This window comes from Lepus europaeus, chromosome 1 (assembly GCF_033115175.1).
Source record: "Lepus europaeus isolate LE1 chromosome 1, mLepTim1.pri, whole genome shotgun sequence".
NCBI lineage: Eukaryota > Metazoa > Chordata > Mammalia > Lagomorpha > Leporidae > Lepus > Lepus europaeus.
Window position 1 is genome coordinate 74,550,130 of NC_084827.1, and position 27,636 is coordinate 74,577,765.

At 44.7% G+C, this 27,636-nt stretch overlaps 1 protein-coding gene across 4 annotated transcripts in view; it reads left to right on the forward strand.

The window, feature by feature from the left end:
- MGAT5 (alpha-1,6-mannosylglycoprotein 6-beta-N-acetylglucosaminyltransferase) overlaps window positions 1–27,636 on the forward strand; it is a 372,713-nt gene that overhangs the window by 237,541 nt on the left and 107,536 nt on the right. For all 4 annotated transcript variants that reach the window (XM_062199312.1, XM_062199298.1, XM_062199317.1 and 1 more), the window contains 5 exons: window positions 6,042–6,113; window positions 7,672–7,833; window positions 11,121–11,290; window positions 14,424–14,558; window positions 24,168–24,301. In XM_062199312.1, coding sequence (XP_062055296.1) covers window positions 6,042–6,113; window positions 7,672–7,833; window positions 11,121–11,290; window positions 14,424–14,558; window positions 24,168–24,301 — 673 coding nt within the window. The remainder of the gene's footprint in view (window positions 1–6,041; window positions 6,114–7,671; window positions 7,834–11,120; window positions 11,291–14,423; window positions 14,559–24,167; window positions 24,302–27,636) is intronic.

Here is a 27,636-nt window from a genome sequence, read left to right on the forward strand (position 1 = left end):
AGTGAGAGAGAGAGAGAGACAGAGAGAAAGGTCTTCCTTTTTGCCGTTGGTTCACCCTCCAATGGCCACCGCGGCTGGCGCATCTCGCTGATCCGAAGCCAGGAGCCAGGTGCTTCTCCTGGTCTCCCATGCAGGTGCAGGGCCCAAGGACTTGGGACATCCTCCACTGCCTTCCCAGGCCATAGCAGAGAGCTGGCCTGGAAGAGGGGCAACCAGGATAGAATCCGGCGCCCCAACCGGGACTAGAAACCGGTGTGCTGGTGCCGCAAGGCAGAGGATTAGCCTGTTAAGCCATGGCGCCGGCCATGTGTGAAATCTCTTTTAAAATTTTCAACTGGGGCCAGCGCTGTGGCATAGTAGGTTAACACCCTGGGCTGAAGCGCCGACATCCCACATGGGTGCCGATTCTAGTCCCAGCTGCTCCTCTTCTGATCCAGCTCTCTGCTATGGCCTGGGATAGCAGTAGAAGATGGCCCAAGTCCTTGGGCCTCTGCACCCACATGGGAGACCTAGAAGAAGCTCCTGGCTTCTGATTGGCGCAGCGCTAGCCGTTGCGGCCCTCTGGGGAGTGAACCAGCAGATAGAAGACCTCTCTACCTCTCTCTGTAACTCTGTCTTTCAAATAAATAAAAAATAAATCTTTAAAAAAATTTTAATATTCATTGTAAAAAATAAAATTATAGTGCCAGGCTTTGTGGTGTGGGGGTCTATGCTGCAGTTAGGGATGTTCACAACCTGTAATTGGAGTGCCTGGGTTTCAGTGCCACCTCCTCTTCTGGTCCAGCTACCTGCTGATGCTCATTTTGGGAGATAGCAAATAAAAGCTCAAGTACTTGGGTCCCTGCCACCCACATGAGAGATGCTGATGGAGTTCCTGGCTCTTGGCTTCAGCCTGATTCAGCCATGGTTGTTGTGGCCTTTTGGGGAGTGAACCAGCAGATGGAAAATTGATCTCTCTGCCTTTGAAATCAATAAAAATAAGTACACTTTTAAAAGTTACAATATGCAGAGTAGAAAAAAAGAAAATGGAAAGCAGCCATAATAGCATTACCCACAGATAATCTTAGACTTATCTTAAACATTTTTCCCATTTAGTTCTGGTAACATTTAGTACTGTAAAATACAGCATGAGGCCGGCGCTGTGGCTCACTAGGCTAATCCTCCTCCTGAGGCACCAGTACTCCAGGTTCTAGTCCTGGTTGGGGCGCCAGATTCTGTCCCGGTTGCTCCTCTTCCAGTCCAGCTCTCTGCTGTGGCCCATGAGGGCAGTGGAGGATGGCCCAAGTGCTTGGGCCCCTGGACCCACATGGGAGACCAGGAGGAACCACCTGGCTCCTGACTTCGGTAGCGGCCATTTGGGGGGTGAACCAACGGAAGGAAGACCTTTCTCTCTGTCTCTCTCTCTCTCTCACTGTCTAATTCTGCCTGTCACAAAAAAAAAAAAAAAAAAAAAAAATCCAGCATGAAATCTATAAATCAGCGAATTTTTTTTTAAAGATTTTATTTATTTATTTGAGAGATAGAGAAAGAAAGGTCTTCCTTCCTTCCTTCCACTGGTTTACTCCCCAGCACCGATCCAAAGCCAGGAGCCTCTTCTGGATCTCCCACGTGGGTTCAGGGGCCCAAGCACTTGGGCCATCTTCTGCTTTCCCAGACCACAGCAGAGAGCTGGATTGGAAGAGGAGCAGCCGGGACTAGAACCGGCACCCATATGGGATGCCAGCGCCGCAGGTAGAGGATTAACCCACTGCGCTGCAGTGCTGGCTTTTCTTTAGCAAAACCAGTGCACATCATTCAAGAAAGAAGAAGCCCTAACAGGGATGGATCCTTCCTCTTTGAAAAGAGCAGAACCTGAAAAGTGATCCCTGTTAAATATAAGAATAAGAGAGGGGAGAGATGTACAATTTGGAACATGCTCAATCAGATTTGCCCCAAATGGTAGAGTTAGAAACATACCAGGGGATTCCAATTCAACCCCATCAAGGTGGCATGTACCAATGCCATCTCACTAGTCCAAGTGATCAATTTCTGTTCACAATTGATCATAATGATAGGACTAAGAGTCAAAGCGATCACATAAACAAGACTAGTGTCTGAAAATACTAACCAATAGAATAAAAGGGAGAGAACGATCCAACATGGGAAGCAGGATACACAGCAGACTCATAGAATGGTGGATGTCCTAAACAGCACTCTGGCCTCAGAATCAGCCCTTAAGGCATTTGGATCTGGCTGAAAAGCCCATGAGAGTATTTCAGGCATGGAAATCCAAGACACTCTGGCAAAAAAAAAAAAAAAAAAAAAACCGACCTAAATGAAAGATCTCTGCGAGTGAGATCCCAGTGGAAAGAACGGGCCATCAAAGAAGGAGGTACCTTTCTCTGAAGGGAGGAGAGAACTTCCACTTTGACTATGACCTTGTCTAAATAAGATCGAAGTTGGCGAACTCAAAAGGCTTCCATAGCCTTGGCAACTCATGACAAGAGCCTCGGGTGATTACTGACGCCATAAGCAAGGGTGTCAATTTGTTAAGTCAACAACAGGAGTCACTGTGCACTTACTCCTCATGTAGGGTCTCTGTCCTTAATGTGCTGTACATTGTGATTTAATGCTATAACTAGTACTCAAACAGTATTTTTCACTTTGTGTTTCAGTGTGGGTGCAAACTGTTGAAATCTTTACTTAATATATACTAAACTGGTCTTCTGTATATAAAGAGAATTGAAAATGAATCTTGATGTGAATGGAAGGGGAGAGGGAGCAGGAAAGGGGAGGGTTGTGGGTGGGAGGGAAGTTATGGTGGGCGGGGGGAGAAAGCCATTGTAATCCATAAGCTATACTTTGGAAGTTTATATTCATTAAATAAAAGTTGAAAAAAAAAAAAAAGAGCAGAACCTTACTGCAGAGGTAGACCGTATTATACCTGCCTACATGCGTGAATTGTAGTTTTGCTACTTCCGCTTTTGCCCTTTAAATTCCTGCTTGAGCTGTATGAGGTATCTGTATGTGTGCATGCTTTCTTTTTCCTTAAATGGAATGAGTCCTTCTTCCTGTGGACCTGGAAAGGAACTCGTTAGACCTGTTAGGATTTCAGAGAACGCCTGGATTCACCATGCTCGTGATGAAGCCGCAGAACCTTTTGAGTTCAGAGAAGGTTCAATCATTGGGAAGCGCTATGTCACAAACGGAATGGTCTCTTTGTATCTCCCTGTTGACGAACAACGATTTGCAGGCCATCGCTCTGTGGAATACGCATGCGTGTTCCTAAGTTCCCGCCTGGCTGTGCTTGGTCTGTTTCTGCTGCTGCTTGATTTTGTGGCCTGAGGCAGCGCCCTGAGAAGATGAGCTCCTGTCTCAGGAGTTGTGCCTTCACGTGGGAGGTTGTCAGAGTAAGGGTGCTGCGCCTCTATCGATTGCTGCGTGCGAGTTGCTGTGAACTCAGGCACTTTGCAATTCTTGTACTTACTGCCGTGAATTATAGTACTTGTAGAATATCCGGTCTCTTCCCTGGCGGACGACTGGAGAGCTTGCCCAGCCCATCAGAGCAGAGATGGGGGTAGACAGTGGTGTGGGTGGGAGGGAGGGGGAGGCCAGTGTGTCCTTGCACTGAGGGCAAATTCGAAGTCTTGGCCCCGGGAAGAGAACTCCCAGGGCCACAGCTGGGAAGAACGTGTCCCAGGCAGTAGGGGAGGGAAGATGGCCACCTGCAGGTCTAGGATGCTGAAATCTTGAGTGCTACAGAAGAGGGAGCTGCTCGGACAATTTGAAACACAAGACAACTTCCAGACGTTGATGGAAAAATATAATTAAATAAATCTATGTTCGTGCAAAAAAATTTTGAAACCTAACTGTAGTTTTTTTTAATAATATGCATTTTCCATGAGTATTTTTTAAATAGTCTTGAGTGCATGAATTTAAAAAATACATTTTTCCCACCAAAATAAGCAAATGTTTTAACTGCATTTTCCACAAACTTGTCCAAGTGCTTCCAGGTCAGCAAGGTGGTGGGCTCCCTCTGGGGTTTCCTTTATTGGCAGGATTTGTGGTGGTGGGGGTGAGGGCATCTGGACAGATGAGACACAAAACACGGGGATTAGGAAGCCGAGCTCTGAGCCCTGAGCAAGATCTTGGCTGAATGTCACTGCTGGTGCTCCTAGGAGAGTGGTGCTTATCGGAGGCTACTTGTTTCCATGCTGGCAGGGACTGCCTGTGCTGGCTGGCTTCCAGCCCTGGTAATCCTCTGAGGTTTCAGGAAGAAAAGAAATGCTTTGTTGTGTTTTCCTTCTCCCCAGTGGGTAATTGGTTTACATGGTATTGAATTATTTTGTTAACCAGTTATCCTATCACTGTGTACCTAAACAACCTTGCAGCCTGCCCTCCCCTTCTGTGTTAAGTTGTCCATAATTGATTTTTTCCACCGTGGGGCATGCATGGGCAACAGTGAAATTTCTTGCTAAAAGCTAAATGGGACCAACTGTATTATCTGGATGTGCAAGAATGGCCTTGGAGCCTCGCAGAGTAGTAGCCAGTAGTTAAGTGTAGGAAGAACTAAGACAAATGCTCGGCTTCAAAGAGGTATTCCTTAGGATGAAGGAGTCCATCGGGAAGTTAGATTTTAGGTGAGCACCTCAGATTCTATTTTCATCAGCAGATCATGGAAGACTCTTGTTGGTAACTTGCTTTGTCAGTACCTGGTTTCAGTAACTCCTTCTTTTTCGCTGATTTCTCTGTTCATAGGCTTGTTTCATCTTTCCCCATCAGGCTATATCCATGAGGATTTTTTTTATCTTGATGGGCTGCTACATCACCGTGGTTATTTAGCACCAAGTTTGTTTCACCTCTGTGCCTTGCTTGCTCATCCCACCCACTTTTTTTTTTCTTAGAGGTTGAAGATCTTATATCAACACTGCAATCCGTTTCTGGACTTCTTATAGTGAACATGTGTTATAGAGATGCCTTATTGAGACCGTTTACAAAAATGTAATTGAAGCTAAATAATTTGTTCTGACCTGAGAAACTGAGATGTGTGCGGTGCTGCTGGGGCCAGCTGATGCTTTGGCCATCGCACGTGTCTTTTCGGATGTTTTTCCATTTACTGCGCTCCAGTTAGTGTCTTGTGTGGTCATGTTGCTGTAAGGTTATAAGATCGTGGCAAGTTAGGGTTTTCTTTATTGATGAGTAAAAGTCATTTCAGCTTTCCCTATGGAGAGTCCTTTTGAAACTCCAAAGTCATTCCCAAACATGGCAAATGTCTCCCTTCACTGTATAAGAGAAGAACATGGAGCTTTTCCCATCCAGGGTCTCAGCCCTCCCCAAGCTTCGCAGGCCTCTGCTCATTGCTTTCAGATTTGCAGTAGCAAATGACTTTATGCAAATCACACCAATCATTTCTAGTCCTAGTAAAATTGACCTTGCATGATGAGTAATTTCTAGATTGGTGCAACTGACATGTTTCTTGGAAAACTCATGTGGACCTAGAGAGCAAACCTTGCCTGACTGCTCCGCTGACCGGGGGTTGGGGGGGGGGGGTCCTGTGGTCACCTGCACAGCCCTGCTGCCTCAGTGATGCCGCCCCCCGACCCAGGGTATCCTGCACACTCTTAACTTTCAGCTGTGTCATGGAGGATACCAGGTCGTTGCTGTCCGTTTGCTTAAATAGCCACACAGGGACCTTTCCCTGTTTATGCCCTTGCAGCAGCGTTCATGTCTTGTTTCACTTCTTCCGTAAAACCCCCTTCTTGGTGGTCTGCAAGTGTGAGGATTAAATGCTTAAGGAACTGTCGCTGAGAAGTCCCTGGGGAGGATGGGTGTACAGGGCGATCCCATGTTCCTGCTGAGCCTCCGTGGTTGTCGTGGTTGTTACCTTGTCTGAGAGGGCACCTGGATCTGAATTCTCTGTCCGCAAGCATGAAAGTTTGGCTGATAGCAAAGCCCGCGTTCACAGAGCGCTCCTTGTGAACCGCTCTTGATGCTTTGTATGTACGTTGACTCATTCATATGTGGGCCAGCATACTTAGTGTCGCCAATGTCTGTTTTTTCAGGTTGAAAATTGGTGTCCTCATTTACCTTGGAGAGCAAAAAATCCCTATGAAGAAGCTGATCATAATTCATTGGTGAGTGATTTGGGAAAGTTTTTGCTTTGCCGTGTGCATTGGCGTCAGCCCCTGAATGATAAGTGTGCACTCTTCTAGAAGTGCCATCTATCATCTCGAGCAGTGTTGAACTGAAGGACTTCTTCTACCAGTCCTGTGGAAGTTTGAGTGACCACATCATTCAACCATTGGGCATAGGTTTATTTACTGAGCGATTCTCTAACTGCTGAGCTACTGATAGGAATGGGAGCTGGTACCACACATGGAAGCCCTTGGTTAGCTAATGGGGGTGTGGTCTATCATGTGCTACCACGCCCACCACTGTAAACCAATTAAGAAGAGGCCATCTCAGCCGTCAGGGTCAGAGTGGGTTGCATACAAAGAAATGATGCTGGAGCTGGATTTAAAATGATGGCTGAGTTGATACAGAGTTGAGAAGAGAAGGGTGCTTCTGACAGGGAAGTGGAAGCTTGGTGTCCTAGAGTGTGGTTCCATGGGACAAGCCAGAGGACACTGGAAAAGTTAGCACGGGGCTGTGAGAAGCTTTTTACACCGCATTGAGTGCCTAAGCCTTTATTCTTTGGGCCAAGGATCAGCAAACCTTTGCTCTCCAGATAATAAATGTTTCCTTCATGGCAGGCCGGTTTTGCCGTTTCAGCAGCCAGACACGGTCTGTAAGTTAAGGGGTGTGGCTGTATGCCAATACAACTTTATGCACAAATAGGCAATGAGGAGGATTCGGCCCAAGGATGGTAGCTTGCTGACCCATGCTATTGACTGGGGATCGTGGAAAAATCGTTCAATCCAGGAAAGGGGACTTTTCAGAAAGACCTGTGTTGAACTGCTCAAAGTTAGATTCCGTGTGGTTAGGGGGTTCTGTGAAATAAATCGTGCTATTATCTTTTGTCTCAGTTCTTCCAGTCACTGCATGTATCCAGCTATGCTATCCAGATTATTAGGAAAAAAAATTCTGCAAGGCTTTTAAATTATTCTGGTCTGTATTTTAAATTGTGTTCAGCTGTGGTGGCAAAACCGTATTCCTGCCCTTTAACTTCATTAGCAAATCATAAGTTTCTGTTTGTTTGGACTGGGACAAAACTGAACGATGAGCATGTATTTCCGTATTTAACTTTGAGGACAGAAAGAGCCTTGCTGGCATCCTGCGCCATGTCTCTGGTATCCCATTAAGAATTGATTTCAGTTTTCCCAGGAGTCGTCTGCCTGGCCATAGAGCCAAGTGGCACCGTAAATTTGGACCCAGAGAATTTCAAGGTACATCAAGCACACTCGTCGTAAAAATTGAACTTGAGTAGCTCAAGGCTTTGCGGTGACTGTGCTGCCTCTCTTGATTTCTAATTTTCTAATGATGTCCCTTGCAGCAGAGCAGCCGTCTGGAGTCCCTGCTTTCATCTGCAATGCCGGGATGCATAAGTAAAAGCTGTGCAGCCGACGGGACTCTCTCTCAAAGCCCTGGATGTAACTGACAATCTCTTTCAAGTTTTCAAATGTCACATCATGAAAACCATTATGCTTGCTGGCGTTTTATCTTCTATTCATTTTATGAACTTTCTGTTTCCAGGCAGAAATTCGGACGGATTTTAACATTCTCTACAGTATGATGAAAAAGCACGAAGAGTTCCGATGGATGAGGCTGCGGATCCGGCGCATGGCTGACGCGTGGATCCAAGCGATCAGATCGCTGGCGGAAAAGCAGAATCTTGAAAAGAGAAAGCGGAAGAAAGTGAGTTCCTTACTAATTCAGTTCCGTGAGATGCCAGTTTGCTTTGAAAATGTAATTTTTGCTTGGAAACAAGACAGAGAAACATCCTGTCTCTGGTGGTAGTCTCGTGGGGTGAACCTGCTTAGTCTGTGGGACAGTTGCTTTTGGGTTTGCTGTCCCCAGTTGCTCTTCCTTGGCAGGTACCCAGTGAAGCTTCTTGGATGATGCTAAACAAGGTATTGGCCTGCGAGATTGTCCTTTGACTCACCTAACTGTCTCTGTCGGACTAACAGCAACCTTTCTCTCATTCACCTGAATCCAGCCTTCTAGAACTTTATATAACATCATTGGGACAAATACAGAATTAAAAAAAAAAAATTTAAAGATATAATTTATTTATTTGAAAGGCAGAGTTACAAAGAGGCAGAGACAGAGAGAGAGGTCTTCAATCCGCTGGCTCACTCCCCTCATGGCCACAACAGCCGAAGCTGGGCCTATCCAAAGCCAGGAGCTTCTTCCGGGTCTCCCACATGGGTGCAGGGGCCCAAGGACTTGGGCCACCTGCTGCTGCTTTCCCAGGCCATAGCAGAAAGCTGGATTGGAAGAGGAGCAACCAAGACTTGAACTGGCGCCCATATGGGATGCTGGCACTGCAGGCAGCAGCTTTACCCGCTACGCCACAGCATGGGCCCCAAGAGGGAGAACATATATATCTATATCTACATATACAAATAGATATCTACATATACTCATATATATAAGATAAATGTTTCTTGTTAGTATTTTTTTAAGTGGAAAGATAAACCATGGAATTAAAAAGATGGATGGTGGTGATGGTTGCACAGTGTGAGTGTACTTAGTGCTTCTGATGTGTACCCTCAAAATGGGAAGTTTTATGTTGTGTGCATTTTACCACACTAAGTTAAAAATGGGCAAATGGAAGAGAAGGAATCGCAGGGAGATGACAGCTATGGAATCTGGGTTTGTCTGGAAATACCTTATTTTGTGCATTAGCCCTGGAACTGTTTTATGTTAATAATTAAACAAAACAAAATTTAATTGCCAAAAACAAAGAAGTGCCATACCTAAAAAGCACAAGGAAAAGGAAACAAATGACCTGACGACACGTCCACTCAGTTCAGATGTGAGCACACGGAGAGGACTCATTTTCTGGCCTTTAGAACTCATAAAATGGAACATTTCTGTTGGGATATCGTGACAGGCAAAAAGAACTACACCGCTGTCTCACTCTACCAGTTGTGCGATTTGTTACAGTATTGATACTCCCATTCTGAATCTGTTGTGAATATTGGGAAATAAATGAACAATGATGTTAGTGTCTTTGAGAAAGTTGATTTTTTTTCAGTGTAGGAGGCTTGAAATAACCAAGTGTTATGTGAGAATGCTGTAATTCTGAATTTACATCGGAAATATTGATAGGATCTCATGATTTATTTAAAATTTGAGGAAAAGTAAATTTCCTAGGTATGGCTACTGAAAGGCCTACAAATACTGATTTAATTAGAGACCCCTGAGCTCCAGAATGTGATCTTTAAATGTTGTTTACTCTAGGTAGTACAAGAAGCTGTTGGAAAAATGACTCATTTGAGACGAAAGTTATGTAGGGTGAGCTTAGAACATTGTGTCCTACCTAAAAGCTCAGAAGCCAGTTTAAATGGCTTCTCAGACGTCGGATACTCCATGAGGATAATGACTGGGACTTATTGAAACATATGAAATATGCTTATATCCACGGTTTGATTTTATAATTAAAGAACCAAAAAGATGGTGGATCATCATTAGAGTACGCTAGAAAACAATTTGTAGTTCTAAAAACTGGGAAAGAGAAACAAAGTTTTTATCAGACTAATTTTCTGTAAACTGCCCCTCAGGGTGACCCAGGAATCAGTAGGCATAGTTGCTCTTCACTGAAATGTTCCCAGCCAAAGAATAAAGCAGGGTTGATGGGATATTATGCTTTTGTAACCAACCTCTGATGGATTATTAGCTCTTGTTAGTGGTTATCATTGGCTGCTAACATACCCAGATACAAGACATGTTCCCATGGCACCACTTAGAAAGTTGATACCAAAAAATTCTGAGTTAAAATGTGGTCGTGTCTGTAGATACAATTATTAGTTTACTATAACTGCCAGGGATTGAAGAATCTATTATTCAATGCCCGAGGATCACAATCAACAAAATCCAGAATGTAGGAAACCATATTGGAAATATAAGCCAATGTCTTTGGTAAATTATACATTCTCTCTTAGGATAAAAGTGGTAGGGGACTGTGTATATTAAAGAAGGATAAGGAACTACAGTGGATGTGCTTGGACTTCTGAATCACACAACTGCACTTAAGAAATTAAGAGAGTTTAAGTGTGAACACTAAGTGGATATTGGGTGATACTAAGGAATTGGCTTCTCTAGGGAAAAGAGTGGTGTTGTGGCTGTATTTTTTAAGCAAAGGTTTGTTTCTTCTAGAGATACATGCTGAAATATCTACAGAGATAGGACATGGTGTCTAGAATATGCTTCAAGATAATCTGGAGCAGTTGGGAGGAAATGAAGAGTGTAGAATGAGATTAGGCATGAGATTGCAGAAGCTGTGTGGTCAGTACATGAGGATTGTCTGTATTGTGATGTCTGCTTTCTGTGCACTGGAAATTTGCCATGGTAGAAGATTAGAAATACTCTACCTGTAGGAAAATGCCCAAGATTTTTGAAAGATACTATATTATCTATGTTGACTTTCCTTAATCCCGATTTTACAGATATTCTCCGAGTATTAAAAGCAGTGTTATCACTGTACCTTTTGCTCATAGCTGTACCAAGTGCAATAATGATGCTATTTCTGATACTTAAGATGCCAGGATCCCACATCAGAGTTCCTGGTTTTGAGTCCTGGCTCCTGCTCCTGACTCCAGCTTCCTTCTAATGCATACCATGGGAAGCAGAAAGTGATGGGTCAAGTATTGGGGTTTCCGCTAACCATGTGGGAGACCCATATTGAGTTCCTGGCTCCTGGCATTGGCACAGCCAAGCCCTGGGCACTGTGGTTCATTCAGGGAATAAACCAAATTTGCTTTCTCTTTGTCTCTGTCTCTAACTTTGAAAGAAAAACAATTTTTAAAAATGATTCCCTTCCCTCCTTTGCACTTCTTAGAAAAACAGTTCATCTCACAGTATCTTCCATTAGAGGGTAAGCATGACTTTGGAGTCAGATGGTTACTTGTTGGTGCATTACTGCAGAGTGTGTACTTGGTCGTGTACGGCTCAGAAGATGTCTCTTTTTTGTTTTCCAGGTCCTGGTTCACCTGGGCCTCCTGACCAAGGAATCTGGATTTAAGATCGCAGAGACAGCATTCAGCGGTGGTCCTCTTGGTGAATTAGTTCAGTGGAGTGATTTAATTACATCCCTGTACTTACTGGGCCATGACATTAGGATTTCAGCTTCACTGGCTGAGCTCAAGGAGTAAGGAGATTACTTTTCAATTTTAAAATCTGAATACACACAAAAAAATGTAAACTCTTAAAGCCCTCTATTAGTGTGTAATTTCTTGTGGAGGAAAATGAAAGTGATAATTCACTAAACAGGAGATAAGAAGATTATTTTCAGGAGCTAAATACATACACTGTGAAAAGGATAATATGTTTTCATTGTAGCTGCAGGCTCCCGAGGCTTCATAAATGAATGCCTGAGAATGCAAACTAAGGAGCTTATTCTTTGCTGTTACAGGTGCTTCCAACATCTGCAGCACAGGACATTATTGACTTTGCTAATTCCCTGTCTCTTGGTGCAATTCATACCATTGCCTACTCAACATCAAGCTTTCCAAATCTGAAAACAGGGCAGGTTCCTGTTTATAATTTAATTTGGATAAAAATGAGTTTCCTAAAGGCCCGGATCCAATCCCTTTTCAATTAGCCAACTTCCAACTCCAAGTCTGGTAACTCTACCTGGGTTTTCTATAGCACTGATATTTGCCTCTCTCTGTAGCCTTTGAATCCCTCTCCGATTGACACAGCTGGCTGAGCAGGAATTCAGCTCTCTTTCACTCTTGGATAACTGCCCATGGAGACTTTCTACCCAACAGCCAGGTTACTGTATATTTTGTCAAATATTCGTCAAATATTTCCAGATAAAATAGCTAGGTGAGCATTCTGGAGATGAGAGGGGTGTTCTAGCCAAATATATCCCGCCCTGTTCCTCTTACATCGTGCAGACCCAGAGAGGCCGCACGTGTTAGGTCCAGGATGCACACTTGCTGGGCAGTTGTGTGTTGAGATAAAAAGAGTAATACCAGCCATCACTTGTTCATGATTTTCGTATGCCAGGCACCATAATAAAGGCCGCAGTTCCCACAGTGGTATCAACACTGTGACCGCCATAATGCTGATGATGACTCTTAACAGTTAGCCTTTGTTGACTGCTTACTACTTGCCAGATACAAGCACTTTAAAGTGTTTTATTGAACCCTTACTGCCTCAGCATTGGTGCTGCCACTGTCAGCATTTTAAAGGTAAACCGGCAAGGAGTTGTTGGCAGTAACATGGATAGTAGGTGGGAGAGCCTGGGTTTCAGCTCTGTGTCTACTGACTGTCACCACAGATCCGTGGCTCCTTTCAGGGCTGAGGTCTTCTGCACACGTAGCCACCACTCTGTTCCTTTCAAGGGCTGCCTCCTGCTTGCTTGAACACACATGGATGGGGTAGGCACGCAGTCGCTGAAGAGGATGCATTCGTAGGCTTTGCATGTGGTCATTCAGTACCTTCCGTGGCCACGCTTTCTGTACGGGACATACACAAGTGACTAGCATGTGGTCAAGGGGCTTGCAGTCTGTTGATAATTACAACTAATGTATGACAGTGTAATTATGCAAATTACAGTTCTGTTAGTGCTAATTGAGGTATAGATGCTGGGATGTAAGCACAGGGAGTGCAGGAAGCAATAGTATTCACTCTGTTTATCTCATAGGACATACAACACTGTGGCTGCTCATATAACTGTTTATTGAATGAGTGGGTGTGTGAACAAATGGAGTACTGTGGCACTCAGGGATGAGTGACAAGTGGGGAGATCAGGAAAGGCATAGTAGGGGTTCATTGAGCCGACCCTTCGTGCAGTGATGAAAGAAACATCTGTAAGAGCTCTTTGCACATGGAGACCAGGACTGAATGTGTTTTATTGAAGGTAAGTTAGGCGAAGCAATGTAGAACAGTGGTCCCCCAATCTGCTTGCATGTTAGAATCACCCAGGGGTCTCGTTTTCAGTTTTATTTGAAGTTTGGGGATCTTTGTAAATGGCCATGTGCAGTCTATAGCCTGGTGACAGCACCAGCTCTAGGGTAGGACACAGCCATTATGCTCTGATGGCCCAGGTATGCCAAGGGACAGACAGGACTGGGAACCCCCGGATGCAGGCTGGCCTTGTGGTCAGCACAGTGGGGCTCAGCAGTTTGTGGGAACACAGCCACATCCATAGCTTCTTGTCTATGCCTGCTGTCATCCTACAGTGGCAGAGCTGAGTGGTTGGGACACAGAAAACATGACCCGTGACAATTAAAGTAGTTCATTTTTCTGCCCCTTTACACAAACTTTTCTGCACCTTTACATAAAATCTCTTCTTGGGAAGAAACTGGTCCTAAAGAGCTCTTAAATCTTGGAAACCCAGAGGAGAGGGGGAAGGGGGCCTGAGGCGGCCCCGTACAGAGCCGTAGAACTCAGAGTCCTGTGGGTGACTCTTGAATTTCCGGGTAGGATGTCCACAGCCTGGTGAAGGATTCCTGTGGGGTTTGAGTCAGGATTTGAGGCCACACTGACATCTGGTTTCTGAGCGAATGGCAGTGTGGGGAGCTGTTCCTAACTGCCCCACATGAAGTTGGTGTACTGTCAAGTGCATGGTCACTCTCTGAGTGCTGGGGCGCTTTTGTATTTCTGGATGGGTGGATGGTGGGTGGGACAAAGGTCGTGTCCAGTATTTCCAGAAAAAAATCCCTAGAGTGAACATCCTAGAGATGAGAGGGGTGTGGAAATCACGTATGTCTCATCCTGTTCCTATGGTGTTGTATATGACCTTGGATCCCAAAGAAGTCTCTTGTGTTAGGTGCTGGTTGTGTAATAGTGTCTAGATGGAAAGAACACTTTGAGTAGGAGAAAAACTAGGGGACACTGCAAGAGAGTACAGAAAAAAACAGTACTCTAGAGGTCAGAAATTGCACACATTGCCAGAAAGAGGTGTTGGATCAGTAAAAAAGGAAGAAGGATATTATCTTTGTACCCAATTCTTTGTTCTGGAGGGTAAGGAAGTGAAAGATTCGGAGAGATGAAGTTATTCGTCCACGGTAGCACAGCCATTACAGAGTGCAGGTGAATTTGCACCCAAGTTGGGTTTAAAGGCTGTGTTCATACTCGCCATTTGCTTTTTCAAGAGTTGGAATCAGCAGCCAGGGTTGGCTGAGTTTGAATAGGTAGCAGATGGGGAGGGGCCAGGCTGGCATCCCTCAGAAGGATCTGAAGGGTGGTGATGTGCCTGTTCAAGTTGGCACATGGAATGTCTCAGACTAAATGATGTCCGTTTTACCCTCTCTCGTCTGCCTTTTCCCTAGAATAATGAAGAAGGTTGTAGGAAACCGGTCTGGCTGCCCGACTGTAGGAGACAGAATTGTGGAGCTCATTTATATTGACATTGTGGGACTCGCCCAGTTCAAGAAAACCCTTGGACCGTCCTGGGTTCATTACCAGTAAGTCCCGCATGCTGTTCTTACTTACGTTTTCCGCTCTTTTTTGTTCATACGGGTTGCATGGTTGCAGGCAGAAAACGCTTATCAAATGTCATCTTTTCAACTGTATGGAGGGCATTTATCTTTCCTAATTGAAATTCACATTCTTCCCAGTGATTTTCTACCTTCCAGGGCCATTTGTTATTTTCATTGATTTCTTGAAAACACAGAACAAGCATCCAGCCTCCTTTATACCTGCCCTGCTCCTTAGCGGTCCCTCTGCCCACACCAGTCTCACCTGCTTAATCAAATAAGGATTCTGATAAAATATGACAGTGCCATTTCTCGTGGTCCTCAGATTGGGAACGATGCTTTATTTCTATTACCTTTTCCTTCGTCAATATTCTTGTCATTCTCCAAAGGGGGAGAGCTGGGATCTCATGTCTGCGTGCTGAGGTCTTGGGCTTTTCAAGACAAACCCATGGGTAGTATGACCATGGGGCATGTGTGCTGTTACTTAGTTGAGTAGCTGAGCCTTTCCTTGGATGTGGGTTTGAGGTCCTGATTCAGTTCTGGAATAGATTTTCCATAGTACACAAGTAGAACACTAAATGACATCGAATTACATTTTGAAATGTATTAGCTTGTTTTCCATCCTTGTGAGAAAAGGCTGGTTTAATGCTACTCTCTGTATCTTCAACACTGGCAGGCAGGTTTGACCACGTGAGAGTAGCTCTGAGCCTCTACCTTCAGCAGGCAAAGGCACAAAGTTTGAATTTAATGATGATGCTTTTTAAATGTTTGTTTAGTTGAAAGTCAGAGTTAGAGGGAGAGACAGCGCGAGAGCCCATCTGCTGGTTCACTCCCCAAATGGCCACAATGTTGACCTTGGCCTGAGCCAGGCTGAAGATAGGAGCCATGAAGGTTGTTCAGGTCTCCCACATGAGTGCAGTGGCCCAAGCACTTGGGCCATCTTGTGCTGCTCTCCCTGGTGCGATACCACAGAGCTGCACTGGGAGTGGAGTAGCCGGATTTGAACTGGCACTCATGTGGGATGCCGGCACCACATGTGGCAGCTTAACCTGTTGCAATGGGTAGAAGCTGCCAACAATAATACTTTTTAAAGCGGTGTCACGTGTTCTTGTTTTGGCTATCTACTTCTTAATATAGTCGATAATGCTTTTATTTGTGGCCTATAAAAGTTATAAAGGTGAATAAATCTAAACAAAAATTGTATTTTAGTAGTATAATGATACTTGAATTTGGGTGAAAACCTTGAAGACTAGGTAAACACTGTACCAGTTGATAGTACATGTTGACTTACGACTTGAGCAGTGTTTAGTCCTAAAAGAACACTCTAAAAATCTTTCAATTATTTGGGCTCGGAAATCTTTGCATGTGTTTCTTTCCTGTTATTGAGTAAAGAGGTTGATGTGACGTCCCAACTTAACCATTCGGTAAGTTCTAATGGCCTAAGCTAGGTCCTCCTCACTCAGGGTAGAGTTTAATATGATTAACTTCAGCTCCCAAGGTATGTGTAAACAGAAGTGAAAACTGAAGATTCGGCATCCTCTCCAAACCAGAGGTGGGGAAGCTTGGAGAGAAATGCCCATTGTCTGTGAATTTCTGTGAGATCATCTTTGCAGCAGCAAGAAATTTTTCATTCAGCAGTGAGCTCATAGCTTAAACAAAGGCATTGAGATTGATAGGAAAAGTAAACAGCACAGTCCTAGAGTTCCATTAAAAAAAAAAAAAAAAGCCAACTTTAAAATTTGTTTTGGGCCAGGATAACAATCTACCTCTGACATCAACTTTTTCCTGTGCTTTGGTTTGTCTTCTGCATTAACTCTTCATGAATCATGGACTATCAAATTTGTTCTGAGTTATGTGGGAATAACCTTCTTTATTGCTGGTTAATAGGCCAAGATATAAATACTTTTTTTTTTAAAGAAGCTCAACATGAAAAAAAAAATGGTAGAGCTGTTTTCTGGCATCTTTTGAATGGCAGACATCTGACTAATGTGCAGAGGAAGCTGGGCAGTAGGGCCCTCCCAGCACTCACATAAAAAGGGCTGTTTGGACAGGAGAGTATTCTCGGTGGTAGCCCTCAGGTCAATTACAGAGGATGCTGTCATTATTAAAATGGTTGCTGCTGATTGGCATTTGATTCTTGATGGAAGAAAAGGCACCATCTCAGAGGGAGTTTTAGGGAAGAGTGTTATATTTTGTCTGCCTGTCTTTACTAAATGGTCTATGCTAGTGGTATTAGCTGGCAGGAGGTCTGTTAGTGTTCCAGCCCTGTAGCCTTTGTGCTGTGATGTAGCTAAGATTCCATCACAAGGCCAAGTAGGTCATCTAGAAAGTTTCTAGCTCATTTCTTTTGCCTTTAGAAATTAGAAATTGTCAGGGCTCTGTATTCATTTTGGGAGATGGTATGTGTCCCATTAAATGTAATGTTGTCATTTGAGCTTTTGATTAGGAGCAAAGGCTTGAGTCCTGTTGATCTTAGAAAGTTATTGGGAAATTCTACCCAATACTGAGGGCCCCTGGAAAGTCAATTAGACACTTATTGAATACCTATATGAAGCTATTCTTCAAGGTACTGAGTAACTCACAACCTTTTTATTTCATGTGAGGTCTTTGCTGAGCATTGAGGACACACATGAGTTAGTAAGTAAATGTATGGAAAAAAGCATATTATGACAGAATTGCCTGGGTTTGACACTTTTTTACACCAAAATAAGTTTTGTTTATTTTTAATTTATTTTTTCTCAAGCCTTTTATTTAAGGAGTACAAATTTCATAAGTGAATTTTAGGAATATAGTGGTTCTTCCCACCATACCCACCTTCCCATCCTCACTCCCATCCCACCTCCTACTCCCTTTCCCATTCAAGTCCCATTCTACATTAAGATTCATTTTCAATTAACTTTATGCACAGAAGACCAACTCTATACTAAGTAAAGATTTCAACAATTTGTGTGCACGCACTCTCACACACACACACACACACACAAAACTGTTTAAGAACAAGCTTTACAGTTAATTCTCATAAAGCAGCTCAATGAAGACAGAGGTCCTGCATGGGAAGTAAGTGCACAGTGACTCCTATTGTTAATTGAATAATTAACACTCTTATGTATGATGTCAGTGATCACCCAAGACTCTTGACATGAGCTGCCATGGCTATGGAAGCATTTTGAACCCACAGTCTCTGTTACTAATTAGACAAGGCCATAAGCAAATTAGAAGTTCGGTCCTCCCTTCAGAGAAAAACAGATCCTTCTTTGATGGCCACTTCTTTCCACGGAGTTCTCACTCACAGAGATCCTTTATGTAGGACATTTTTTACCACAATGTCTTGGCTTTCCATGCCTGAAATGCTTTCATGGGCTTTTTAGCCAGACTAGAATGCCTTAAGGGCTGATTTTGAGGTCAGAGTGCTATTTAAAGCAATTGTCATTCTGAGTGTATTATTATTGCCAGACACTTAATCCTACCTATATGATCACTTTAATGCTTAAGATGGTATTTTTACCATCCAGCTTAATGGGATTTGGAGTCCACTGGCAAGTTTTTAAACTGTGCTCTTAGAAGTAAGTCTGTAGGAATGTATGCAGAACTATGCAGCTTTATAGTTAGAAACTTCCTCCTCTCTTTCTTATGCCCGCTCTTATTTTTTACTGACATTAATTTCAATAGGCTTTATATACATATGATTAACTCTATGTTAAGAGTTCAACAAATACTATGAAGAAGTAAAAACTGTTCTTCCACAATTGAGACAAAGGCTATTCAAGTCATGGCTTCTCAAAGTGTCAGTTTCACTTCTATTTGCAGATGACATGACTCTATATATAGAGGATCCAAAAAGAGTCCAACAAGGCACTATTGGAACTCGTAGAGCAATTTGGTAAAATAGTAGGATATAAAGTTGACACACAAAAATTGACAGCCTTTGTGTAAACACAGACCATGCCATGGCTGAGAAAGAACTTCTAAGATCAATTCTATTCACAATAGCTACAAAAAATCAAATACGTTGGAATAAATTTAACCAACGTTGTCAAAGATCTCTATGATGAGAATTACCAACATCAAAGAAAGAAATACAAACAGATACCAAAAAAAAAAAAAAAAAAGGAAAAAAATCTTCCATGTTCACGGATTGGAAGAATCAATAGCATCAGAACTTCCATTCTTCTGAAAGCAGTTTACAGATTCAATGCAGTACCAACCAAAATACCAAAGACATTCTTCTCAGATCTAGAAAAAATGATGCTGAAATTCCTATGGAAACAGAGGAGACCTTGAATAGCTAAAGCAATCTTATACAACAAAAACAAAGCTGGAGGCATCACAATACCAGATTTGAAGACATACTACAGGGCAGTTGTAATCAAAACAACCTGGTACTGGTACAAAAACTGATAGATAGACCAATGGAACAGAATAGAAACACCAGAAATCAATCCAAACATTTACAACCAACTTAAATTTGACCAAGGAGCTAAAACCAATCCCTGGAGCAAGGATTTGTCTTCAACAAATGGTGCTGGGAAAACTGGATATCCACATGCAGAAGTATGAAGCAGGACCCCTACCTTACGCCTTACACAAAAATCCATTCAAAAGGGATTCAAGACCTAAATCTATGACCCAATACCATCAAATTATTAGAGAACATTGGAGAAACCCTGTAAGACATTGGCACAGGCAAAGACTTCTTAGAAAATACCCCAGAAGCAAAGGAAATCAGAAGCCAAAATTAACAAATGGGATTACATCAAATTGAGAAGCTTCTGTACTACAAAACAGGAAAGTGAGGAGGTAACTGACAGAATGGGAGAAATCACTTGCAAATTATTATTATTATTATTATTATTATTATTATTATTATTATTGACAGGCAGAGTGGACAGTGAGAGAGACAGAGAGAAAGGTCTTCCTTTTTGCCATTGGTTCACCCTCCAATGGCCACCGCGGCCGGCGCATCTCGCTGATCCGATGGCAGGAGCCAGGTGCTTCTCCTGGTTTCCCATGGGGTGCAGGGCCCAAGCACTTGGGCCATCCTCCACTGCCCTCCTGGGCTACAGCAGAGAGCTGGCCTGGAAGAGGGGCAACTGGGACAGAATCTGGCACCCCAACCAGGACTAGAACCCAGTGTGCTGGCGCCACAGGCAGAGGATTAGCCTATTGAGCCGTGGCGCCGGCCGCAAATTATTTTTAATTTTTTAAAGTGTTACTGATTTGAAAAGCAGCAAGAAGCACAGATCTTTGATCCAGTGATAGATTCCCCAAATACCTACAAAACTTTGGCCAAAGCCAGAATTTGCCAACTCAATTCAGGTCTTCCTGCATGAGTGCCTTGAACTCAAGTAGTTGAACCATGACCTGCTGCTTTCCATGGCGTGTATTAGCAGGAAGCTTAATAGTGAACAGAGCCAGGATTTAGCCCCAGGCAGTCAGATATGGGATGTGGGAATCCTAAGCAGTGTCTTAACCACTGCATCAAATCCCTGCCCTAAATTTGTCCTGAATTCCATTTTCCATGAACATTTTAAAGTACTCTCATACTTGAAGATATAAGTAGTCCAAGACATGCCAGTGTTTTACATCAAACTTCAAACTAGAAAGTATATCCTGACTGAGCTTGTGAGCACCCATCTTAGGGTAGTGTTCTGGAGAGCAGAAAGAATGTTCCAGGAGTCCCCATGGCAGGAAGGCCAGTTGCCTTGGGCATCCAGGCAGATATTTCCTTAAGTCAGGAGTCTGCTCCTTTTTCTCCAGATACACAGAAGGTGTTACAGAGATGGCCTCAATATTAACAATACAAACGCAGTTCTAACACAGAGGGAGAGAGTGCTTGATGAAGGAAAACTAATGTTAGACTTCCTACGTCATAGAAAAGGTCTGTGTCTTGTCAATGGTTTTAAAAACAAACCTAGATAAGCTAGAAAATAAACAATCACAGGGCACCTCTGTGGTGTAGCAGGTAAAGCCGCTGCCTGCAGTGCCGGCATCCCCTATGGGTACCTGTTCAAGTCCTGGCTGCTCCACTTCCCATCCAGCTCTCTGCTATGGCCTGGGAAAGCAATAGAAGATCGCCTAAAGCATTGAGAACCTGCACCTGCATGGGAGACCCAAAGGAAGCATCTGGCTTCGGATCAGCACAGCTATAGCTATTGCGGCCATCTGGGGAGTGAACCAGTGGATGGAAGACCTCTCTCCCTCTCTCCCTCCCCTTCCACCTCTGCCTCTGCCTCTCTGTAACTCTGCCTTTCAAACTAATAAATAAGTATATATTTTTTTAAAAAGAAACAATCCCTAAGCCAAAACCTCAAGGAAAAGGACATAGAAACAGCCCATCACTGGAATTGTCCATCCCTGAGAGCCCACATCATGGAACTTACATCTGGGTGCTCTGCCGAAGTCCAGGCCCAGGAGATGGGCCCTAGCAGTCAGCTTGGTCATTGGAGTCCAGTTGTCCAACTAAAACTAACAATGATAAAACTTCAGGTTCAAACCATGGCCCCAGCCAGAGCTGGAGGGGCATGTAGACTCAGTCAATGGCCCCTACGTGGACAAAGCCAAGGCCTTCAAAGCAAGGCTTCTTAGGGCAGCTGGCAGCCCTCTGCTCCCTGTGGTGTCTCCACAGAGCACAACACGAAGGTCTTGGGTTGGGCACTGGTGCTGGTGAACCCCAGCGGGCAGGAGCCAGGTCCTGTGGTGTCCATGAGGGTGCTCCCCTTTCCTCCCTCCTCCCACAGTGACCTACACAGCCCTGCTGTTTCTGAAAGGCCGCCAGCCTTCCCCGGAGAGATAGACTGGACCAGCAGTTCCTTTCACATCCCATTTTAAGAATAAAAACTAAGTTAAGAAAAAGGTAGGGATGGGAGGCAGACATTTTGGTGCACGTGTTAAGCCACTGCTTGGGACTCACACATCCCATATCAGGGTGACAGTTCAAGTCCCAGCTACCCTGCTTCCAGTCCAGCTCACTGCTAGTATAACTAGGAAAGCAGCAGAAGATGGCCTAGGTACTTGGGCCCCTGCCACCCACATGGGAGACCCAGATGGAGCTGCAGAGTCCTGGCTTCAGCCTGGCTCAGGCACAGCTGTTGCAGGTATTTGGGGTGAAGCAGCAGTTCTGCCCCCCACCCCTGTCTGTCTTTCAGATAAATATATTTTGTAAAAGGAATGTTTTAGTAAGGAGGGGTAAGTAGTGTTTTGAGTTACTTGGAAAGTAGGGACTATAGGCCCTAGGAGGTCTCTGGGTGCCTGACATTTTTTGCTGGACTGTGGGCTACCAGTTCTGTCTGTCTGTCGGTTGCCAGGCTGACGCTGGGCCCTTGTTGATGTTGTGGGAGTCGCCACCGTGATGAGAGAGTGTTGGGTGAGAACCACTCAAGAATCCCACACGAGGAAGTTCTTTCTGGGGTCAGCTTGTCTTTCCCTCTGTGTTCATGGCCTTCTCTCTCTTGTCTTCCCTCCCTGGGCAAGTAGCAGCAATCCTGATGAGAAAATGAGCACCCAAAAATCTCAATTCATGTTTATGCTTTTCAGAAAATCTGGTGTTTGGATTTTTTTTGTTAATAAAAGTTGGAAGAAAGACACTGTAATGGGGGGAAAGGAGGAATGAAGCTGAAGCAGACCCCGAGAGACTGTTGGCATCATCTGATTCTAGAATGTGGGCTCTAGCCTGTCCTTACGGCATGCATACCAGTGCAGTGAAAGGTGGAAGTGGTGTACCCACAGCATCAGAGCTGCTGGAATTGGCCATCCAATGTGCTGAGAATCGGCCGTGAAATCGGCCCCACCAACATCGATCTGTCTTGTTTCGATGTGGATTCTTGTCTCCTGATGGGTGGTTCTTGGTACACTCTTGAGGGTTTTTGTCCAGAGGACCAGCCAGCAGATGCTGTAGACTTGGTGGGCCATGTGTGGACTCTGCTGGAGGCACTCGGCTCCGCTGTTGGATTATGAAGTCACCATGGACTGTACACCAGCAGAGGGGGTGTGGCTGTGTCCCAGTGCGGCTTGACTCATTGCTAAATGTTTGCTTATTTGCAAGAACAACAGAGAGAGACAGTGACAGATCTTCCATCTACTGGTTTGCTTCCCAAATGCCCACTAAGGGAGGGCTGGGCCAGGCCACAGCTAGGAGCCCAGAACTGTAGAATTTCCTCCCGTTCTCCCACGTGGGTGGCAGGGACTCTAGCTTCTGAGCCATGTGTACTTCCTCTCAGGGTGCATTCGCTGGGAGCTGGATCAGAATTGGGACTGGAACCGCCGCTCTTAGATGAGAGGCAGGTGTCCCCAGTGGTGGCTCAGTCCCCTGCACAACACTGCCAACACCTGACTTCAATGTGGAGTGTGAAAAATTTGAATTTTGCATAACTTTCACGATTGACAAAAATACTGTTTTGTTTTTTTTTTTTTAACTGTTAAGAATGTAGAGGTCATTCTTAGCTCTCACGCCATACAAAAATGGGCGGTACAGCACATTGGGCTTACTGTGGTGTCAGGCATTGGTAGGAAAGCCAGGGGAAACGGCTTCCATTGGCTTCTTTAGGCGCTAAGAGAAAGCAATAAGCTCCTTTTATTATCAGATGCATAAAGATCACCACTGTCCTTAAATGAGATTCTAAAGCATCTTAGTCCATTCCGTGCTGCCTGAGCACTAGAGGCTGAGAACTCCAAGGTCCATGGGTCCATACCTGGTCATACACAGCACAGGGCATCAGCCAGTGAGACAGAGCAAGTGCGCTAGCTCGGGGCTCGCTTCCTCCTCTTAGAAAGCCACTCATCCTGCGGTTGGGAACCCCCCACCCTGTGACTTCGTCTCACTCTAGTTACTTTCAAGGCTGCACCTCCAAATGCTGCCCCCATATGAATTTTAGGAATCAGTTTATTTTTTTAAAGATTTATTTATTTAGTTGAAAGTCAGAGTTACACAGAGAGAGAAGGAGAGGCAGAGCAAGAGCAAGAGAGAGAGAGGTCTTCCATTTGTTGGTTCACTCCCCAGTTGGCCTTAACGGCTGGAGCTGCGCTGATCTGGAGCTAGGAGCCAGGAGTTTCTTCCAGGTCTCCCACGTGGGTGCAGGGGCCCAAGGACCTGAGCCATCCAGGATTAAGTTTCAAACACAGGAGTTTTACCACTTTACCAAAATCAAATGCCCTATTTAATGGAAGTGATTGTTGAGTGATGACTGACAGAGATAGTACGTATCATGCCCTTTAAACAGAATATGCCTATAAAGATGGCAGATCTTTGTTTCTTCAGTAACTGTTGTTTGGCACCTGCTGTTTACGCAGCCCTGGCTAGGTGCTAAGTGCACAGCCATGAACAAGCAAGTCCTCTGTTGCAGCATTCTAGAAACTTCTTTAACCTTGTTCAAGTCAACCCACCTGGAGCAGGTGTTATATGGTGTGAGAGGGCTTGGGCTGTGCAGTCACAGTTGTAGATGTTTGGCTCTACGGAAACCTCCTGAGTCTTGGCCGGTCCTATTTCTAATTAAACATGTATGTCTGGTTTTGGTAGCCCCTGAAGTAAGGGCTGGAACATTTACCTTTGGACAGTGGGGTCAGGGGTGTGGTTTCACACAAGTGACGGCTTCTGTCTTTCAGGTGCATGCTCCGAGTCCTGGATTCCTTTGGCACAGAACCAGAGTTTAATCATGCTAACTATGCCCAGTCCAAAGGCCACAAGACCCCTTGGGGGAAGTGGAATCTGAACCCTCAGCAGTTCTATACCATGTTCCGTGAGTATTTCTGCTTCATGTGCTTTCCAGGGTGCTAGTGGCCATAGACATCCCCCTGCCATCTCCTGTGGGTCCGTGCCCAGGATGCTGAGCCATGTGCATGTGTGCTGCTGAACCTCATTCCTAGGGAATGACTGAATTATTTTGTTTAAAAGGGAACTGAAAGTCCTCGTGAGTATTTTGGAATGTTCTGCAGAAAAAAAAAGTTCAGTCTGAGTGTTATTGGGGACATTTGGGGAAAGACTTTGGGCTGCCTTTGGATTGGCAGGTGCTCAACACGTCACCTACCACGTAGATGGCAGCTAGGTCCCTGTATCATTCAAAAGGAATGAGATCTTCCATGTGGATTCCTTTTCCAAATACCTAAACCTAGATGAGTTAAATATCAAACTCTCAAGAGTTGCACCTTTAGAAAATGGAACTATTTTAAGCTCAGTCTTGTTCTCATGCATTGTTAACAGCAATTTTCTTTGTATTCTGTTCTTCTGGGTGGTGGTGCTGGGCTACCTGGCCCCTACTGGGAGCCTCTTAGGAATTCTCTCTTCTTGCCCCTAGCCTCCTGACAAATAGATAACTGTGGACTCTGAAGCCAAGCTAAATTGGACAGTGTTTGTGCCTCAAATAAATTTACTTTTTAAGTCAGTAGACCTTGGAGATGAGGTCAGTCCACTTGTGGAAATGAAGTTTGTGCAAGTTAAATGTTGAATGTGAACACTCCAGTTGGAGAACCCTGTTCTCCAGCGCCCCCAGCACAGTGGTCACGGGGGTTTCCAGTCTAGAGTTAACTTCTGTGGTCTGCATCTGTGTACATTGTGAAGATCTGAGGGATGCCGCCCTGCTTTTCCCCCTATGCAGCCCCTACAGGTGCGCCTCTTCCCATGTTTACGTTACATAACAGCATGTGGCGGACAAATGCTCAGGTGCCCAGTATGAGACAGGAGAATTCAGAAAGAGGACAGATAATGAGGGGAGTAACCGTAAAAATCCGCTCAGGCTCAAAGGTTGTGTGTAGCTCAGACTGGTGAGAGTGTGCTGCGTTGTGTTGTGAGCAGTCTCATTCCTGGAGTTCCGTCACCCTGCCATTGCTGCCTGTCTCTAGGGCACAGATCAAGGGCCAAACTAATTTTTGGCTCATTAGGTGACAGATGGCTGACAGCATGATGAGACATGGTTGGAGTTAGCCTGTGGTCTGCTTGGCAGTGTCATGTTGAGAGACCGGGATAAGATGACCAAAATAACCTATTATTATTATGAGCACAGAGTGACCTGTGTGTTGTGTTGAGTGAAATGAAATGATACCGGTGTCCACTGTGCCTCTCACTGTGTCCAGGGTGGGGGGAGTAGAAGTTCTCTACAGCAGTGTTGGATGTGAAGTCCTCCAAACCCACTCTGTTCTTCACGGGTGGAGGGTTTTCTTTCTCCTCCTTGACTGAATTGAAAGAAACTCACAGCTTAAAATATAACTGAAGACCAAATGATGAACTAATTTCTATTAACCTGGGGAGAGGGAATTAATTTCCTACCTGGGACTCAGAAGTCAGCAAGGGGGCTGGTATTTAGCCTCATGATTAAGACTTGTTTCAGAGCCCTGTATCCCATATCGGAGTACCTGGGTTTGAGTCCTGATCCCGCCTTCCAATTCCAGCTCCGGCTAATGTGCACTCCATGGTAATGGCTCAAGTAGTTGAATCCCTGCCACCCACAGGCGAGACCTGTATTGAGTCCCCAGGTTCTGGCTTCTGCCTGGCGCAGACCAGGTCATTGCAAGCATTTGGAGAGTGCACCAGCGGATGTGTGATCTCTCTCTTTTTCTGTCTCTTTGTCTCTCTCTCTCTCAAGTAAAAATAAAGAATGCATCAGATATCAAGCCAAAAATTGATATATTCGATGGATGTTTTTTTAAAGAACCTTATGGCGAAACAACAGCAACCAGTAGCACTATGAGTAAAAGCAGCTACATGTTTTGACATTCCATTCATGGTGTGAAGTATTTATATTGCCACTTAAAACTGCTGGAGTTAGGAACCAAGATTTCCGATGTGGAAGAGATGGAAAGTACTTTAAGAGCACAGGGAAAGCCAACTGAACATTAGTTTGAATAGGAAACATCTGGAAAGAAGTGCCCAGTTCTTTAGGGAGAGCAGCCGAGTGGCAGTGAGTCCTTGGCAGTGAGTACCAGGTTGGGATTCCTCATTGCCTTTGTCCACTGCCAGGAGCCACCTCCCGGATAAACAGCTGATGCCAGACCTGAAGCAGGAAATGTACAGGATGGGACATCTTATGTCAAAAAGCAAGGAGGGGACGGCGCTGTGGCCTAGCAGGTAAAGCTTCCACCTGTGGTGCCGGCATCCCATATGGGCACTGGTTTGAGTCTCAGCTGCTCCTCTTCCAATCCAGCTCTCTGCTTATGGCCTGGGAAAGCAGTGCAAGATGGCCCAAGCGCTTGGGCCCCTACATCTGCGTGGGAGACCCGTAGAAAGCTCCGGGCTTCAGATCCTGGCCATTTGTGGTGTGGACTAGTGAATGGAAGACCTTTCTCTCTGTCTCTCCCTCTCACTCTAACTCTACTCCTCAAATAAATAAACTTAAAAAATAAAGAGACCAAGAAGGACCACTGGGGTGGCATCAGAAGGAATAAGATACCAAAATAGGGTTGTTAAAGTATCAGGACATCCGCTCCAGTGAGTGAAAAATAAATGACCAGACCACATTGATCACGCCAAACAGGAACACCCACCAAATGTCAGTGGGTCGCCTTTCTAAGTTGCTGAGACACCAACTCATGCGTGTGAAAAATGAAAAATCCAGCCTTGACCTTGACTTTTTAGTGAAGATTGTATTTGAAGGTAATCAAGTGGTTGATGAGGAAGAAGTCGTTAACCATGGGAAATCACAGTTAATACATGCAAACCGAATGAAGAATTAGAAATCGAACGTCTCCAATGAATGCAGCAGTCGTCGGTGCTGGCTGAGTAGATGCCGGGAGAGCACAGGCTGGTGCAACATGTCCCCAGGGATGAGGCTGTCTTGAAGGGAAGGAATATGGAAATGAGTAGGGAGATGAAGAGATGTGAGACACGCTGAGGTGTCTGGGCTGGAGAATCTGCAGCAGAGTTCTGCCTTGCAGAATCTGCCCTCCTGGGTGTGTCCTTGGAGACAGGGGTAGGATGCCGTCCAGCCCTCTCTTTCCCATAGAGTTCTGCCTTCCTTTGCTTGGGTAGATGTGGTTACTCTGGTTGTCTGAAGGGAGAGGCCATTGCTTTGAATAGAAGAAGAAAGTGCCAAAAGAGTCTTAATTCTTGTCAGTTTTTTTTTTTTTTTAGACATTTATTTGA